This window comes from Cherax quadricarinatus, chromosome 88 (genome assembly GCF_038502225.1).
Source record: "Cherax quadricarinatus isolate ZL_2023a chromosome 88, ASM3850222v1, whole genome shotgun sequence".
NCBI classification, from domain to species: domain Eukaryota; kingdom Metazoa; phylum Arthropoda; class Malacostraca; order Decapoda; family Parastacidae; genus Cherax; species Cherax quadricarinatus.
In genome coordinates this window covers 9,346,539-9,364,386 of record NC_091379.1, presented here as the reverse complement: position 1 = coordinate 9,364,386, position 17,848 = coordinate 9,346,539, and the positions used below count along the sequence as shown (strand labels likewise).

At 40.6% G+C, this 17,848-nt stretch overlaps 2 protein-coding genes across 3 annotated transcripts in view; one reads left to right on the top strand and one right to left on the bottom strand.

Moving 5' to 3' along the window:
• Positions 1-15,694, bottom strand: part of LOC128698483 (uncharacterized) — a 64,257-nt gene extending 48,563 nt beyond the window's left edge. The window contains exons 1-3 of the mRNA XM_070104027.1: positions 15,419-15,694; positions 11,816-11,962; positions 7,395-7,567 (exon numbers count right to left, since the gene is read on the bottom strand). Of these exons, the coding sequence (XP_069960128.1) occupies positions 7,395-7,567; positions 11,816-11,942 (300 nt within the window). The 5' untranslated portion in view covers positions 11,943-11,962; positions 15,419-15,694. The remainder of the gene's footprint in view (positions 1-7,394; positions 7,568-11,815; positions 11,963-15,418) is intronic.
• The window catches only part of LOC128698486 (uncharacterized), a 145,625-nt gene that overhangs the window by 73,692 nt on the left and 54,085 nt on the right, over positions 1-17,848 (top strand). The window lies entirely within an intron of this gene.

The following is a 17,848-nucleotide window of genomic DNA, read 5'->3' as shown; positions in this document are numbered from 1 at the left end:
GTAATTATATCCTCGTGATTAGGTAGATATTTCGTGTATAAGTAGCTATAACTTGGTGTACAGGTAGTTATAACCTGATGTACAGGTAGTTATAACCTCGTGTATTGTTATAACCTGGTGTACAGATAGAGATTGGTTGAACCCCGCTAACCACCCTAATAGACCTTAAATTATCATTCTATCACCTTAATGTCTGGTCAGGGGTAAACAATCTCAGTTAGTTATTATGGTCAGTAATGTCAAATTCCTGGAAAATAACGAGATAATAACTGGGAATAAACTTGGATTTCTCGGTAAAATAACCTCAGGTTACTGAGGGAGCCGTCTTCAGCTCACAAGAGAGGGAAAGGGTTCGATACCCCTGCGAGAGGTGACCTGCAACATAGCTAGTTGTAAGAAAATAACGGGAAAACAGTGAGCCTTACTGTTGTGAAAAAAAAAAACAGTGAGCCTTACTGTTGAAAAAACAGGAAAACTTTACTGTTAAAAACAACAGAAAAAAGCTTTGCTGTTAAAGAAAAACAGGAAAACAGCTTTACTGTTGGAAACAGGAAAAGAAAGAGGTTTACACTTGGAAAAAACAGGAAAACAAGGAGGTTTACTGTTGAAAAACAGGAAAACAAAGAAAGGTTGAAAAAACAATAAAACAAATAACGCTACTGTTGAGAAAACAGGAAAACAAATAAGGTTAATGTTGAAAAACAGGGAAACAAAGAGGTTTACTGTTGTGATAAACAGGAAAACAGAACATTTAAAAAATATGAAAAAGACTAAAAAAACAAGAAAAGACATTATAAGAAAACAGAAAAACGGGATATTTAAACAACAAGAAAACGGGACAGTTAGAAAAACAGGAAAATAGGACATTTAATCAAAGTAAACAGAACTTAACAGGATATTTAAAAACATGAATCAACAGGCGTTTCTGATTGGCCAAATATCTGATTCTTGGGTATGACCATTAGGGTGTATCAGGGTCCATCAGGAACCATCAGGGTCTATCTAGGCCACTCAGGGTTCATTAGGGTCTTTCAGGGTCCATTAGAAACCATAGTGCTTATCAGGATCCATTAGAAACAATCAGGAACCATCAGGGTCCACTTCTTGGTCCAGTGATCTTCTCAATTGACGCAAATAATGTCGAATAAAATCACAAATCTATAATCTTAAAATCTGCAGGGGACGCTAAATTTTTAATAAAAAAAATCATTTATAAATATAGTAACCTAAATAGACTGAGGCAGTGTTTAGAGTAACCTAGATATATATATATATATATATATATATATATATATATATATATATATATATATATATATATATATATATATATATATATATATATATATTCAACAAACCGGCCGTATCTTACCGAGGCAGGGTGGCCCAAAAAGAAAAACGAAAGTTTCTCTTTTTAAATTTAGTAATTTATACAAGAGAAGGGGTTACTAGCCCCTTGCTCCCGGCATTTTGGTCGCCTCTTGCAACACGCATAGCATATATATATATATATATATATATATATATATATATATATATATATATATATATATAATGTGCCGAATATGTAAAACTGGTCAATTATCAAGAACTCATTTAAAATTAAGTCCTTTCTAAAATTTATTCTTATACGTTTAAAGATATATATTTTTCATTAATGTTAATGTAAAAATTTTTAATTTTGCACCAAAAGAATCTTAGAAAACTTGCCTAACCTTATTATAACGAGCAATTTATCTTAGCCTAACCCAACTAAATATATTTTAGATTTATTTACAGTAATTTAATACTAAACACAGTGAAATATATTTTTTTCGTTAGGTTCAGAATGATTTTGGCGAAATTATTGCATACACAAATTTTCACTTGTCCTATATGGCAAGATGAGCGTTGCTATTTAAGCCAAGATCGCAAATTCTACCTATTCGGCACGACATATATATATATATATATATATATATATATATATATATATATATATATATATATATTATATATTATATATATATATATATATATATATATATATATATATATATATATATATATATATATATATATATACCTTTCAACACATCGGCCATATCCCACCGAGGCAGGGTGGCCCAAAAGGAAAAACGAAGGTTTCTCCTTTTACATTTAGTAATATATACAGGAGAAGGGGTTACTAGCCCCTTGTTCCCGGCATTTTAGTCGCCTCTTACAACACGCATAGCTTACGGAGTAAGAATTCTGTTCCACTTCCCCATGGAGATAAGAGGAAATAAACAGGAACAAGAACTAGAAAGAAAATAGAAGAAAACCCAGAGAGGTGTGTATATATATGCTTGTACATGTAGGTGTAGTGTGACCTAAGTGTAAGTAGAAGTAGCAAGACGTACCTGAAATCTTGCATGTTTATGAGACAGAAAAAAGGACACCAGTAATCCTACCATCATGTAAAACAATTACAGGCTTTCGTTTTACACTCACTTGGCAGGACGGTAGTACCTCCCTGGGCGGTTGCTGTCTACCAACCTACTACCTAGGGTATATATATATATATATATATATATATATATATATATATATATATATATATATATATATATATAGAGAGAGAGAGAGAGAGAGAGAGAGAGAGAGAGAGACATTCCTCAACTATACTCGTTATTGTGAAGTATAATGTAAAAATCGTGAATAAATTAACGAAAGAGCCAGAGGTAAATATTCACCCAGGATCCATACATCATTCATCATTAATGACGTCGCAGAACATCAATATCACCGCTTTTGTTATTGTTTGTGACGTCACTGAATATCCCCCTCTACCATTGGTTGACTGGTTAAGGCTATGAGTCATACCACCCTGTCATTGGTCGGATGGATGTGACATCACGGCTAAGATTGTCCTGCTATTGGCTATGTGCGTGACGTTATGGAAATAACACACTCCTATTGGCTGTTCGTTGCCATGTCGCTCTGCTGCTTAAAAATGTAAACAAAACTTTGCCGGGTCAACGTAAAATCTATAATTTTTTTTTACTAATAAATAATGTCAAAGAAAAACAAATGTAGCACAGAGGAAAAAAACTGATTCTAGCATCAATTATACTAGATATAATTACTTAGATAAGACTAAATGATCACGTACTAAATTCGTAAGAAATCTGGTGCAATCAACAACGTGATTATTGTCTCTTAATTGACGTAATTATATATTTAATGTTTTTTATTCCTTGCAGTATGTGTAAAATATTTTGGGGCTCCCCGAGCAAGGTTTTTGAATAATTAGTAGCTGGGTTGTTAGGGAGGAATTACAGTGTGGGACACCTGGCCTGGAGGACGTGAGAGTATGTCGGTTATAACTTAATTATAGGTGATGTTAATGACCCTATCATTGTGTGTGTGTGTGGGGGTAGGGGGGTGTTGTTTGTGTGTTGTGTGTGTGCGTGTGTATTGTATTGTGTGTGTCGCGTGATGTGTGTGTTGGGGGGGATGTTGTGTGTAATGACCTGTTTCCTTGTCTGCCCTATGAATTCTTCTAAGTATTTTGTATGTTATCATGTCTCCCCTGGTCCGTGTGTCCTTCAGGGTCGTTAGATTCCTTTCCTCGTAGCTTGTGCCCTTTACCTCTGGAACGAGTCTCGTTACATACTTTTACACTTTCTCCAGTTTTTTAACATGCTTCCTCGGTGTGGGTTCGATATTGGTGCTGGTTATTTCAAGATGGGCTTGACATATATTGTATAAAACATCCGAAATGACTCTGTTGAGATTCCTGAAGGCCACTCTTAGATTTGCCAAGCGAGTATTGGCTGCAGAGAAGATAAGCACTATGCTTACACCTTGGTCCTTTCTCAGTCAAGTCTTCAGGCCTCTATACCCCAAATCTGTATACCACGTTCGGTCTTCTTGTTCCTTCCCAAAACTTCTTAACCTTGTATTTGCTGGGGTTGAATTCAAACAACCTCTAATCTGACCGATCTTGCAATTTCTTCTGATCCATTTGCACTCTTTCCCCTTCCTCACCTGTTTGTATTCTCATTTGATTTATATTATCAGCTAATAGGAACACAGAGTCAGTAACACCTGATACGTCGTACACATTAACCAGAACTACTACTGATGCCCCATTCGGACATCCCTTCTTAGACAAACGCTCTTTGATCTATGTTCATAGTTATTCCGGCCATTTTTCCCCAGTCTCATGTGAGGTACAGTATCAAATCTGTACTTGCAATCTAAGAAAATGCAATCCACCCAACCCTCCCTCTCTCTCTCTCTCTCTCTCTCTCTCTCTCTCTCTCTCTCTCTCTCTCCTGTCTCACTTCTATTAGTCTGTCAACAACAATTTGGTAAGACTAGATTAACCATCTCTGAAGCCGTGCTGGATATTGTTTAAGAAACCACTTCTCTCCAAGTTTTCTGCCACTCTCCTGACTGTCCTCTCCATTACCCTGCGTGGTATACATGTCAGCAAAACTGAACTGTAGTGTAACGCTTCCTATCTGTCTAATTTCTTAAATATACGTAGTGACTACATTCACTGTCTTCCAGATCACTGGTAACTGTTCCCGGGTCATTGTGTTTCCTGTCGTGTGTGTGTGTGTGTGTGTGTGTGTGTGTGTGTGTGTGTGTGTGTGTGTGTGTGTGTGTGTGTGTGCGTGCGTGTGTGTGCGTGCGTGTGTGTGTAAATGCATGTCATATATCAAACAGGTATATCTGCCACGTTATAGCGTGCTTTTTTGAACGATCGTGTAGCAATTAACGATCATCTCATTAGTTCAGGCCATCAGTAACGCCCTTCACTCCAGTATGAGTTATTATTATTATTATTATTATTATTATTATTATTATTATTATTATTATTATATAAAAAGCAACGGGTAACATGAATAGAGGCGAGAGAGAAACAGACACAGACAGAGAAAGAGTGAGAGAAAAATAGAATACATGTACAAAAAGACTGAATCAATGTGTTGACTGTGTATATCTGCCCCTTCCCTTCCCTTCCCCTCTCTCCCCCTCCACCAAACTTCCCTCCCCCTCTATCAATACCCCCTCATCGTCCAACTTCCCCCTCCACCTCCCTCCCACCAACAACGTCTTGTCTGGTATTGCTGTCAGTCAAAACAGAATTCACCCCACTTGTCTAGGATTCAACCTGTCTAGGTTCCCACCTGTACAGGTCCATTTAGAGTGCAAGTTAACTGCATGGTTGGGTAGTTAATTAGATTTTAAATCTAGCTGCTCCAAGAGGGTCGCTAAGGCTACATGTCACCTGTTCACAACTAGTCAAAAATACTTTAATACCTAAATTAGTGATTAATATAAACTCACAGTGCGTATACACTGAGATACATACACATCCTAGTGTATATACAGTGAGAGACATACATGTCTCAGTGTATGTACCCAAATGAACGTTGAGAAGACGCTCAGAAAATATTCAGAGCTACGTGTAGTAAAGACAAAAATATTCAGTGCTACCTCTAGTAAAGACAAAAATATTCAGAGCTACCTCTAGTAAAGACAAAAATATTCAGAGCTACCTCTAGTAAAGACAAAAATATTCAGTGCTTCCTCTAGTAAAGACAAAAATATTCAGTGCTTCCTCTAGTAAAGACAAAAATATTCAGAGCTACCTCTAGTAAAGACAAAAATATTCAGTGCTACCTCTAGTAAAGACAAAAATATTCAGAGCTACGCCTAGCAAGTACAGAAAAATATTCAGATCTACGCCTAGCAAGCACAGAAAAATATTCAGATCTACGCCTAGCAAGTACAGAAAAATATTCAGAGCTACGCCTAGCAAGCACAGAAAAATATTCAGATCTACGCCTAGCAAGCACAGAAAAATATTCAGAGCTACGCCTAGCAAGCACAGAAAAATATTCAGAGCTACGCCTAGCAAGCACAGAAAAATATTCAGATCTACGCCTAGCAAGTACAGAAAAATATTCAGAGCTACGCCTAGCAAGCACAGAAAAATATTCAGATCTACGCCTAGCAAGTACAGAAAAATATTCAGATCTACGCCTAGCAAGTACAGAAAAATATTCAGATCTACGCCTAGCAAGCACAGAAAAATATTCAGAGCTACGCCTAGCAAGCACAGAAAAATATTCAGAGCTACGCCTAGCAAGCACAGAAAAATATTCAGATCTACGCCTAGCAAGCACAGAAAAAATATTCAGATCTACGCCTAGCAAGCACAGAAAAATATTCAGATTACGCCTAGCAAGCACAGAAAAATATTCAGAGCTACGCCTAGCAAGCACAGAAAAATATTCAGAGCTACGCCTAGCAAGCACAGAAAAATATTCAGAGCTACGCCTAGCAAGTACAGAAAAATATTCAGATCTACGTCTAGTAAAGACAGCAAGTACAGAAAACAGAATTTAATCCTATATTACTATGATTAAAAAAAGACCTTTACTGGCTTTTAAGTTCAATTTTTTTATTCAACTATCTAATAAAAAGTGAAGAACACAGACACAATACCGTGGCTGGAACAATACACAAATAACCCGCACATAGGAGAGACGAGCTTACCATGACGTTTCGACCCGACTTGGACCATTGGCTGGTGTGCCCGAAACGTCGTCATGAGCTTATTTCTCCTGTGTTAGGGTTATTTGTGTAAATAAAGGGAAGTTAAGGGAAATTCTCGAAATTGAGAATTTTGAAAATATAAAAACTAAAATTTTTTTGAGTTTTCAAAACTGCTGTTTTTAATGACTAAAATCATGTTTCATTAATGTCCCCAGCTGCCTCCAAACAAAAGATCAAATACAAAAGCACGACAAAAGCATAACAAGGACATTTGAGGTCTCTGAGTATAAAAAAAATGGTTTCTTTGAAAATTTAGGATTTTTTTTTTAAATACAGATCGGAAATTTACATTATCCCACATGACTTTTTTTGGAAGGGTTAGAAAAGCATTAACTTTTATATGAATTTTTAATCCATTGAGGATTTTATGGATTTCCATTTGGGTTCTTAGGTTTATTTTAGAAATCAATGAAGAGTTACCTTCAGAGAGTGAATGATGCTATGAGAGAATGATGGGATGTGAAGGACGGGAAAATAATGGGATGACAGGAATAGAAGATGATAGAATGTGAAGGACTGGAAGATGACGGAAGGTAAAGGACTGGAAGATAACAGAAACTGAAGATGACAGAAGGTGATGGGCTGGAAGATGATAGAATGTGAAGGACTGGAAGGTGATAGAATGTGAAGGACTGAAAGATAATAGGGTACTTGAGAGTGACATATAGTGAAGAATGATAGTGCACTTGAGGTATAGTGGAAGATGATAAGGTTCTTGAAAGTGTGATGTGGTGAAGGACTCACTATCTGATATACTGGAAGATGATAGAGCACTTGAGATATGGTGAAGGACTCACCATCTGTGATGGGACGGTCTTGAGAAAGGTCCTGACCTTCTGGTCGACAGCATGCTGGTTCACCAGCTTGGCTCCCTGTCCTTGCAATACAATGTCCTCTAGCGCGTCAACGTTAGCCGTGCGGATGTACTCCCTGATTTTGGCTGACCCCGGCCCACTCTCGTTGGCCAGAGCTAGAGGAAGACAAGGATAATGGTTAGGTGTGAGGGAGGGAAGGAAAAAAGGAGGAAGGAAAGAGAGAAAACGTATGAAGGCACAGAGTAAGTGAAACACGGTGGGCGTACTCCCTAGACTTTATTCCAGAGTTAACCGTAGTAGTAGTAGTATACAGTAATAATAATAATATATTTCCAATATATATATATATATATATATATATATATATATATATATATATATATATATATATATATATATATATATATGTATTATATAATTGTCTCTTAGGGTTTTAATTCAAGAATATATACACGGAAAAGTGAATTTCTCGGTGTATATACACCGAGAGTTTACATTATTCATTATTTTAGGTATAAAAGGATTTCTGATTGGTGTCCAGGTGACAAGCAGCCTTAAATGACCCTAGTGTAGTAGATAGACTTCAGTCCCCATTAACCAACCAGCCTAGACGTGATAGACAGCTCTGAGAGATAGTTCTTAAGGATCTGATAGACAGCTCCGATAGATCTCACAAATAATATAAAAATTAATTTGAACTTTAGAATACAGATAAGAAATTGTGAACCTTATTGCAGATAATTCACTTTATTACGAGATTAGTAAAGGAAATAACAATGGGAAATAATAAAAAGAGGTAATTCTCTCGGACAGCCTCACCCAGGAATTACCTTAACTAATTGCTGAGGTAATCACTTGTTACAACATAATTGGCTTTTTGAGCGCCTGAATTACATGCTCTGTCTGGGTAATTATCTCCAAGCTTACCACTATCACGTTATAGTGAGGAGGAGAGGGTGTTGGAGATTGTTGTAGGAAGTTGGAGAGTGTTGTAGGGAGCTGGGGGTATTGGAGGGTGTTGAAGGGTGTTGGAGAGTGTTGTAGGGAGTTGGAGGGTGTTGGAGAGTGTTGTAAGGAGTTGGAAGGTGTTGGAGAGTGTTGTAGGGAGTTGGAGGGTGTTGTAGGGAGCTGGAGTGTGTTGTAGGGAGCTGGAGTGTGTTGTAGGGAGCTGGAGTGTGTTGTAGGGAGCTGGAGTGTGTTGTAGGGAGCTGGAGTGTGTTGGAGGATATTGGAAAATATTGTAGAGTATTGGAGTGTGTTGGAGAGAGTATTGAAGTGTGTTGGAGAGAGTATTGGAGTGTGTTGCATGTATCCAAATAAACTTACAACACTGAATACTGTCACACAGCACAGTGTAATGTCTTGACTCAACACTGTAACACAACCCAGGGCGTTGCCTTGACCCAACACTGTAACACAACCCAGTGTAATGCCTTGACTCAACACTGTAACACAACCCAGGGTGATGCCTTGACCCAACACTGTAACACAACCCAGGGTGATGCCTTGACCCAACACTGTAACACAACCCAGGGTGATGCCTTGACCCAACACTGTAACACAACCCAGGGTGATGCCTTGACTCAACACTGCAACACAACCCAGGGTGATGCCTTGACCCAACACTGTAACACAACCCAGGGTGATGCCTTGACTCAACACTGTAACACAACCCAGAGTGATGCCTTGACCCAACATTGTAACACAACCCAGGGTGATGCCTTAACTCAACACTGTAATACAATCCAGGGTGATGCCTTGACTTAACACTGCAACACAACCCAGGGTGATGCCTTGACCCAACACTGTAACACAACCCAGGGTGATGCCTTGACTCAACACTGTAACACAACCCAGGGTGATGCCTTGACCCAACACTGTAACACAACCCAGGGTGATGCCTTCACTCAACACTGTAACACAACCCAGGGTGATGCCTTGACCCAACACTGTAACACAACCCATGGTGATGCTTTGACCCAACACTGTAACACAACCCAGGGTGATGCCTTGACTCAACACTGTAACACAACCCAGGGTGATGCCTTGACTCAACACTGTAACACAACCCAGGGTGATGCCTTGACCCAACACTACAGTGTAACACAACCCTTGGTGATGCTTTGACCCAACACTGTAACACAACCCAGGGTGATGCCTTGACGCAACACTGTAACACAACCCAGTGTAATGCCTTGACTCAACACTGTAACACAACCCAGGGTGATGCCTTGACCCAAAACTACAGTGTAACACAACACTTGGTGATGCTTTGACCAAACACTGTAACACAACCCAGGGTGATGCCTTGACCCAGCACTGTAACACAACCCAGGGTGATGCCTTGACCCAACACTGTAACACAACCCAGGGTGATGCCTTGACTCAACACTGTAACACAACCCAGCGTGATGCCTTGACCCTACACTGTAACACAACCCAGGGTGATGCCTTGACCCAACACTGTAACACAACCCAGGGTGATGCTTTGACTCAACACTGTAACACAACCCAGGGTGATGCCTTGACTCAACACTGTAACACAACCCAGGGTGATGCCTTGACCCAACATTGTAACACAACCCAGTGTAATGCCTTGACTCAACACTGTAACACAACCCAGGGTGATGCCTTGACCCAACACTGTAACACAACCCAGGGTGATGCCTTGACCCAACACTGTAACACAACCCAGGGTGATGCCTTGACTCAACACTGTAACACAACCCAGGGTGATGCCTTGACTCAACACTGTAACACAACCCAGGGTGATGCCATGATCCAACACTGTAACACAACCCAGGGTGATGCCTTGACCCAACACTGTAACACAACCAAGGGTGATGCCTTGACCCAACACTAACACAACCCAGGTTGATGCCTTGACCCAACACTGTAACACAACCTAAAAGTCTGTGCCTCGGCTTCACTCTCTCCATACATCACTGACGACCAGCGGATCTAATTATGGAATTAAGGCTGCTTCGTTTTATCTCAACAAAATATGAGTATATATATATATATATATATATATATATATATATATATATATATATATATATATATATATATATATATATATATATATATATATATGGACTAACTATTATTATTATTATTATTATTATTATTATTCGTAGTAGTGGTGTGAATACGGAAATACTGTCAAATACTTTCCTCCCTCCCACTCTCCCTCCTTCCCTACCTCCCTACCTCCACCCGCCCACCTCCCTCTCCTTCTCCACCACAGTTTTATGAATTCTTTGAAATATATTCACTAACATTATTGTTTCCTGGAGGCTAAGTGTGACTGTCTTTGTTGTTGTTGTTGTTGTATTCTTGCTGTTGATGTTGCTGTTATCGTTGATGATGTTGTTGTTGATGTTGATATTGTTGTTGATGTTGATGTTGATATTGTTGTTGATATTGTTGTTGATATTGCTGTTATCGTTGATGTTGATGTTGATATTGTTGTTGATATTGCTGTTATCGTTGTTGATGTTGATATTGTTGTTGATGTTGATATTGTTGTTGATGTTGATGTTGATATTGCTGTTATCGTTAATGTTGATGTTGTTGTTGATGTTGATATTGCTGTTATCGTTGATGTTGATGTTGTTGTTGTTGATATTGTTGTTGATGTTGATATTGCTGTTATCGTTGATGTTGATGTTGTTGTTGTTGATATTGTTGTTGATGTTGATATTGCTGTTATCGTTGATGTTGATGTTGTTGTTGTTGATATTGTTGTTGATGTTGATATTGCTGTTATCGTTGATGTTGATGTTGTTGATGTTGATATTGCTGTTATCGTTGATGTTGATGTTGTTGTTGATGTTGATATTGTTGTATTTTTCGATTGTTTTTTACTGTTATTGTTTTTTGTTGCTGTTATTATTTTCTTGTTAGGAGAGTAAGAAGAGAAGGTCACTAAACAGGTCAACTCTCACTGTGGTGTTATGATTTGTGTGTTTGTGTGTGTGTGTGTGTTTGTGTGTTTGTGTGTGTGTGTGTATGTGTGTGTGTTTGGGTGTGTGTATGTGTGTGTGTGTTTGTGTGTGTGTGTTTGTGTGTGTGTGTGTGTATGTGTGTGTGTGTGTGTTTGGGTGTGTGTATGGGTGTGTGTATGTGTATGTGTGTTTGGACGTGTGTGTTTGGGTGTGTGTATGTGTTTGTGTGTTTGGGCGTGTGTGTGTGTGTGTGTTTGGGTGCGTGTATGTGTGTGTATGGGTGTGTGTATGTGCGTGTATGGGTGTGTGTATGTGTGTGTATGTGTGTGTATGTGTGTGTATGTGTGTGTGAGAGAGAGAGAGAGAGAGAGAACTACCACCAGAGTCTTGAACTTGTGAAGGTTGACCCTCCTACCCCCCCCCCCCCCGCACATACACAACAAAAACACTCACTTTTGGGAGGAGAAGAGTGGACATAGAGACCATTTTTCATGTGTTTCTTGTTGCCGCTGAGGTTGTTATTGTTGTTGTTGTTGATATGGTCATGGCTGCGAGGTGGATCCGCTTTTGTTTTAGCCATGATGTGAGCTAACTCTCAACCTGTGAGAGAGAGAGAGAAAAAGACATAAACAAATACCATTGAAATTGAGGTTAAACCCACCAACAAAAATACTCCTTAAACCCCTGTTTTAAAACAGATTCTGAATATTAAAACCGCGTTCTAACTTGTATAAACCAATAACTGCTGGTGAGCCATAGTGTTACGTTCACTGCACGACGGACACTGTGGTGCATGTTTGAGTAAGGCTGCAGTGAAGGACGTGGTGTCCACAGTGAGATAGTAAGGTAGATTATACAGTGAGGTAGATTGTACAACGGGATAGATTATTGCAGTGAGATACATCATACAGTGACGTAGATATACAGTGAAATAGTATATCCATCTATATAATTGTATAATCTGTCATACAGCATGGTACACTAGCACTCACCGTCCCACATGGTACACTACCATACACCATCACACATGGTACACTATCACACAACATCACACAGTATGATACACTATCACTCTGCATCACACAACATGGTACAGGATCACGCAGCATGATACACTATCACACAACACACAGCATGGTAAACTATTGAACACCATCCCACAGCATGCTATACTATCACAGAGCACGACACATTATCACTCACCATCACACAGCATGATACACTATCAAACACTATCACATAGCGTGGTATATTGTCACCATCACAATGCATTGTGCACTATCAGACACCATCACACAGCACGGTATATTATCACACAGCATAGTTCACTGTCACACACATGGCACACTGTCACACTCACACAGCATGGTACACTATCTCACACATGGTACACTATCACACAACATGGGACACTATCACACACATGGTACAGTATCTCGCCATCACACAGCATGGTACACTGTCAAACCATCCCACAATATAGTACACTATCTGACACCATCACACAGCATGGTACACTATCAAACCCCATCACATAGCATGGTACACTATCATATACCATCACACAGCATGGTACACTATCAAACACCACACAGCATGGTACAGTATCAGACACCATCACACAACATGGTGCACCATCACATAGCATGGTACACTATCACTCATCATATGGTATGGTATATTATCACTCACCATCACACACCGCGGAGCACTGTGATTAACAATCACAGCATGGTACACTATAAAACACTATTACAGAACATAGTACAGTATCACACCGCCACACAGCATGTTACACTATCACCCAGCATGGTACGCTGTCGCAAAGCGTTGTATATTATCATTCACCATCACACAGCATGGTGCACTATCACCATCACACAGCATGGTACACTATCAACATCACACAGCATGGTACACTATCAACATCACACAGCATGGTACAATATTACCATCACACAGCATGGTACACTCTCACACTGCATCACACAGCATGGTACACTCTCACTGCATCACACAGCATGGTACACTCTCACACTGCATCACACAGCATGGTACACTCACACTGCATCACACAGCATAGTACACTCTCACACTGCATCACACAGCATGGTACACTCTCACACTGCATCACACAGCATGGTACACTCTCACACAGCATGGTACACTCTCACACTGCATCACACAGCATGGTACACTCTCACAGCATGGTACGCCATAACACATGTTACACCATCACACGACATGGTGCACTCTCACATTGCGCCACACAGCATGGTACACCATCACACTGCATCACACAGCATGGTACGTCATCACACTGCATCACACAGCATAGTACACTCTCACACTGCATCACATAGCATGGCATATTATACTGCATCACATAGCATGGTACACTGTCATACTGCATCACATAGCATAGTACACTGTTATACTGCATCACATAGCATGGTACACTCACACTGCATCACACAGCATGGTACACTCTCACACTGCATCACATAGCATGGTACACTGTTATACTGCATCACATAGTATGGTACACTCACACTGCATCACACAGCATGGTACACTCTCATACTGCATCACACAGCATGGTACACTCTCACACTGCATCACACAGCATAGTACACTCTCACACTGCATCACATAGCATGGTACACTCTCACACTGCATCACATATAGCATGGTATACTATCATACTGCATCACATATCATGGTACACTCACACTGCATCACATAGCATGGTACACTATCACACTGCGTCACATAGCATAGTACACTCTCACACTGCATCACATAGCATGGTACACTCTCACTGCATCACATAGCATGGTACACTACCACACTGCATCACATAACATGGTACACTGTCATACTGCATCACATAGCATGGTACACTATCACACTGCATCACATAGCATGGTACACTATCACACTGCATCACATAGCATGGTACACTATCACACTGCATCACATGGCATGGTACACTATCACACTGCATCACATAGCATGGTACACTATCACACTGCATCTCATAGCATGGTACACTATCACACTGCATCTCATAGCATGGTACACTATCACACTGCATCACATAGCATGGTACACTATCACACTGCATCACATAGCATGGTACACTATCACACTGCATCTCATAGCATGGTACACTATCACACTGCATCTCATAGCATGGTACACTGTCATACTGCATCACATAGCATGGTACACTATCACACTGCATCACATAGCATGGTACACTATCACACTGCATCTCATAGCATGGTACACTGTCATACTGCATCACATAGCATGGTACACTATCACACTGCATCTCATAGCATGGTACACTATCACACTGCATCACATGGCATGGTACACTGTCATACTGCATCACATAGCATGGTACACTATCACACTGCATCACATGGCATGGTACACTGTCATACTGCATCACATAGCATGGTACACTATCACTCACCATCAATCTAGTAATAGACTGTGGATTTTCAATGGTGCAAATCAGTTTATATACACTGAGATATAGAACTTTCAATGTATATGTACTTAGATATACTTAGTATTTATATATATATATATATATATATATATATATATATATATATATATATATATATATATATATATTGAAATTTGCACTTATCATTGTATATATAAACTGAGGTAGACAGGATAGCATTTTGTGTCTACTGGACAGGCAGGTATTGCCTATGTCTGTCAGATATATAGGTAATGCCTCGTGTCTGTCAGGTAGAATGGCAATACCCCATCTCTATCAGACGGACACGGCACCATATCTATCAGATAGACACTGCACCGTGTCTATCAAATATACATTGCACCGTGTCTATCAATAGTTATTGCACCGTGTCTATCAAATACACTGCACCGCGTCTATCAAATAGACACTGCACCGTGTCTGTCAGATTAACAGACACTGCCCTGTGTCTATCAGATAGTCGCTGTCCTGTGTCTGTCAAATAGACAGACACTGCCCCGTGTCTACTAGATTACTAGACAGAAATGACTTGCCTGTTGAGGCGTCCATATCTCCCTGTGCAGATAGATGTGTGTGGCACTCTGTGGCCCCGTCTGGCTCTGTGGCCCCGTCTAGCTCTCTCTGGCCCCGTCTAGCTCTGAGAACTCTACTGGCCACAGCCTCGTCTACGCACCCAGTGCTACCTACGTGCGCATGCGCGGCGGGCATTCACATATTCCGTGTGGGACCACGCGCGCCTGCATACACTTTTCTCAGTGTAGAGCCTTATTGTGTTTCACTGTGTAGAGCTTTATCAAGTGGTGTTTCACTGTGTAGAGCTTTATCAAGTGGTGTTTCACTGTGTAGAGCTTTATCAAGTGGTGTTTCACTGTGTAGAGCTTTATCAAGTGGTGTTTCACTGTGTAGAGCTTTATCAAGTGGTGTTTCACTGTGTAGAGCTTTATCAAGTGGTGTTTCAGTGTGTGGAGCTTTATCAAGTGGTGTTTCACTGTGTGGAGCTTTATCAAGTGGTGTTTCACTGTGTGGAGCTTTATCAAGTGGTGTTTCAGTGTGTGGAGCTTTATCAAGTGGTGTTTCACTGTGTGGAGCTTTATCAAGTGGTGTTTCACTGTGTGGAGCTTTATCAAGTGGTGTTTCACTGTGTGGAGCTTTATCAAGTGGTGTTTCACTGTGTGGAGCTTTATCAAGTGGTGTTTCACTGTGTGGAGCTTTATCAAGTGGTGTTTCACTGTGTGGAGCTTTATCAAGTGGTGTTTCACTGTGTGGAGCTTTATCAAGTGGTGTTTCACTGTGTGGAGCTTTATCAAGTGGTGTTTCACTGTGTGGAGCTTTATCAAGTGGTGTTTTACTGTGTAGAGCTTTATCAAGTCCTTTTCACTTTGTGTGTGTGTGTACTCAGTTGTACTCACCTAGTTGAGGTTGCAGGGGTCGAGTTCTATCTCCTGGCCCCTCCTCTTCACTGGTCGCTACTAGGTCACTCTCCCTGAACCGTGAGCTTTATCATACCTCTGCTTAAAGCTATGTATGGATCCTGCCTCCACTACATCACTTCCCAAACTGTTCCACTTCCTGACTACTCTGTGGCTGAAGAAATACTTCCTAACATCCCTGTGATTCATCTGTGTCTTCAACTTCCAACTGTGTCCCCTTGTTGCTGTGTCCCATCTCTGGAACATCCTGTCTTTGTCCACCTTGTCAATTCCTCTCAGTATTTTGTATGTCGTTATCATGTCCCCCCTATCTCTCCCATCCTCCAGTGTCGTCAGGTTGATTTCCCTTAACCTCTCCTCGTAGCACTAGTCTTGTTGCAAACCTTTGTACTTTCTCTAGTTTCTTTACGTGCTTGGCTAGGTGTGGGTTCCAAACTGGTGCTGCATACTCCAATATGGGCCTAACGTACACGGTGTACAGGGTCCTCAACAATTCCTTATTAAGATGTCGGAATTCTGTTCTGAGGTTTGCTAGGCGCCCATATGCTGCAGCAGTTATTTGGTTGATGTGCGCTTCAGGAGATGTGCCTGGTGTTATACTCACCCCAAGTTCCTTTTCCTTAAGTGAGGTTTGTAGTCTCTGGCCCCCTAGACAGTACTCCGCCTGCGGTCTTCTTTGCCCTTCCCCAGTCTTCATGACTTTGCACTTGGTGGGGTTGAACTCCAGGAACCAATTCCTGGACCAGGTGTGCAGCCTGTCGAGATCCCTTTGTAGTTCTGCCTGGTCTTCAATCGAATGAATTCTTCTCATCAACTTCACGTCATCTGCAAACATGGACACTTCGGAGTCTATTCCTTCCGTCATGTCGTTCACAAATACCAGAAACAGCACTGGTATTAGGACTGACCCCTGTGGGACCCCACTGGTCACAGGCGCCCACTCTGACACCTCACCACGTACCATGACTCGCTGCTGTCTTCCTGACAAGTATTCCCTGATCCATTGTAGCGCCTTCCCTGTTATCCCTGCTTGGTCCTCCAGTTTTTGCACTAATCTCTTGTGTGGAACTGTGTCAAACGCCTTCTTGCAGTCAAAGAAAATGCAATCCACCCAACCCTCTCTCTCTTGTCTTGCTGATGTCACCCTGTCATAGAACTCCAGTAGGTTTGTGACACAGGATTTGCCGTCCCTGAAACCATGTTGGCTGTTGTTGATGAGATCATTCCTTTCTAGGTGTTCCACCACTCTTCTCCTGATAATCTTCTCCATGACTTTGCATACTGTACATGTCAGTGACACTGGTCTGTATTTTAGTGCTTCATGGCTGTCTCCTTTTTTAAAGATTGGGACTACATTTGCTGTCTTCCATGCCTCAGGCAATCTCCCTGTTTCGATAGATATATTGAATATTGTTGTTAGGGGTACACATAGCGCCTCTGCTCCCTCTCTCAGGACCAATGGAGAGATGTTATCCGGCCCCATTGCCTTTGAGGTATCTAGCTCATTCAGAAGCCTCTTCACTTCTTTCTCGG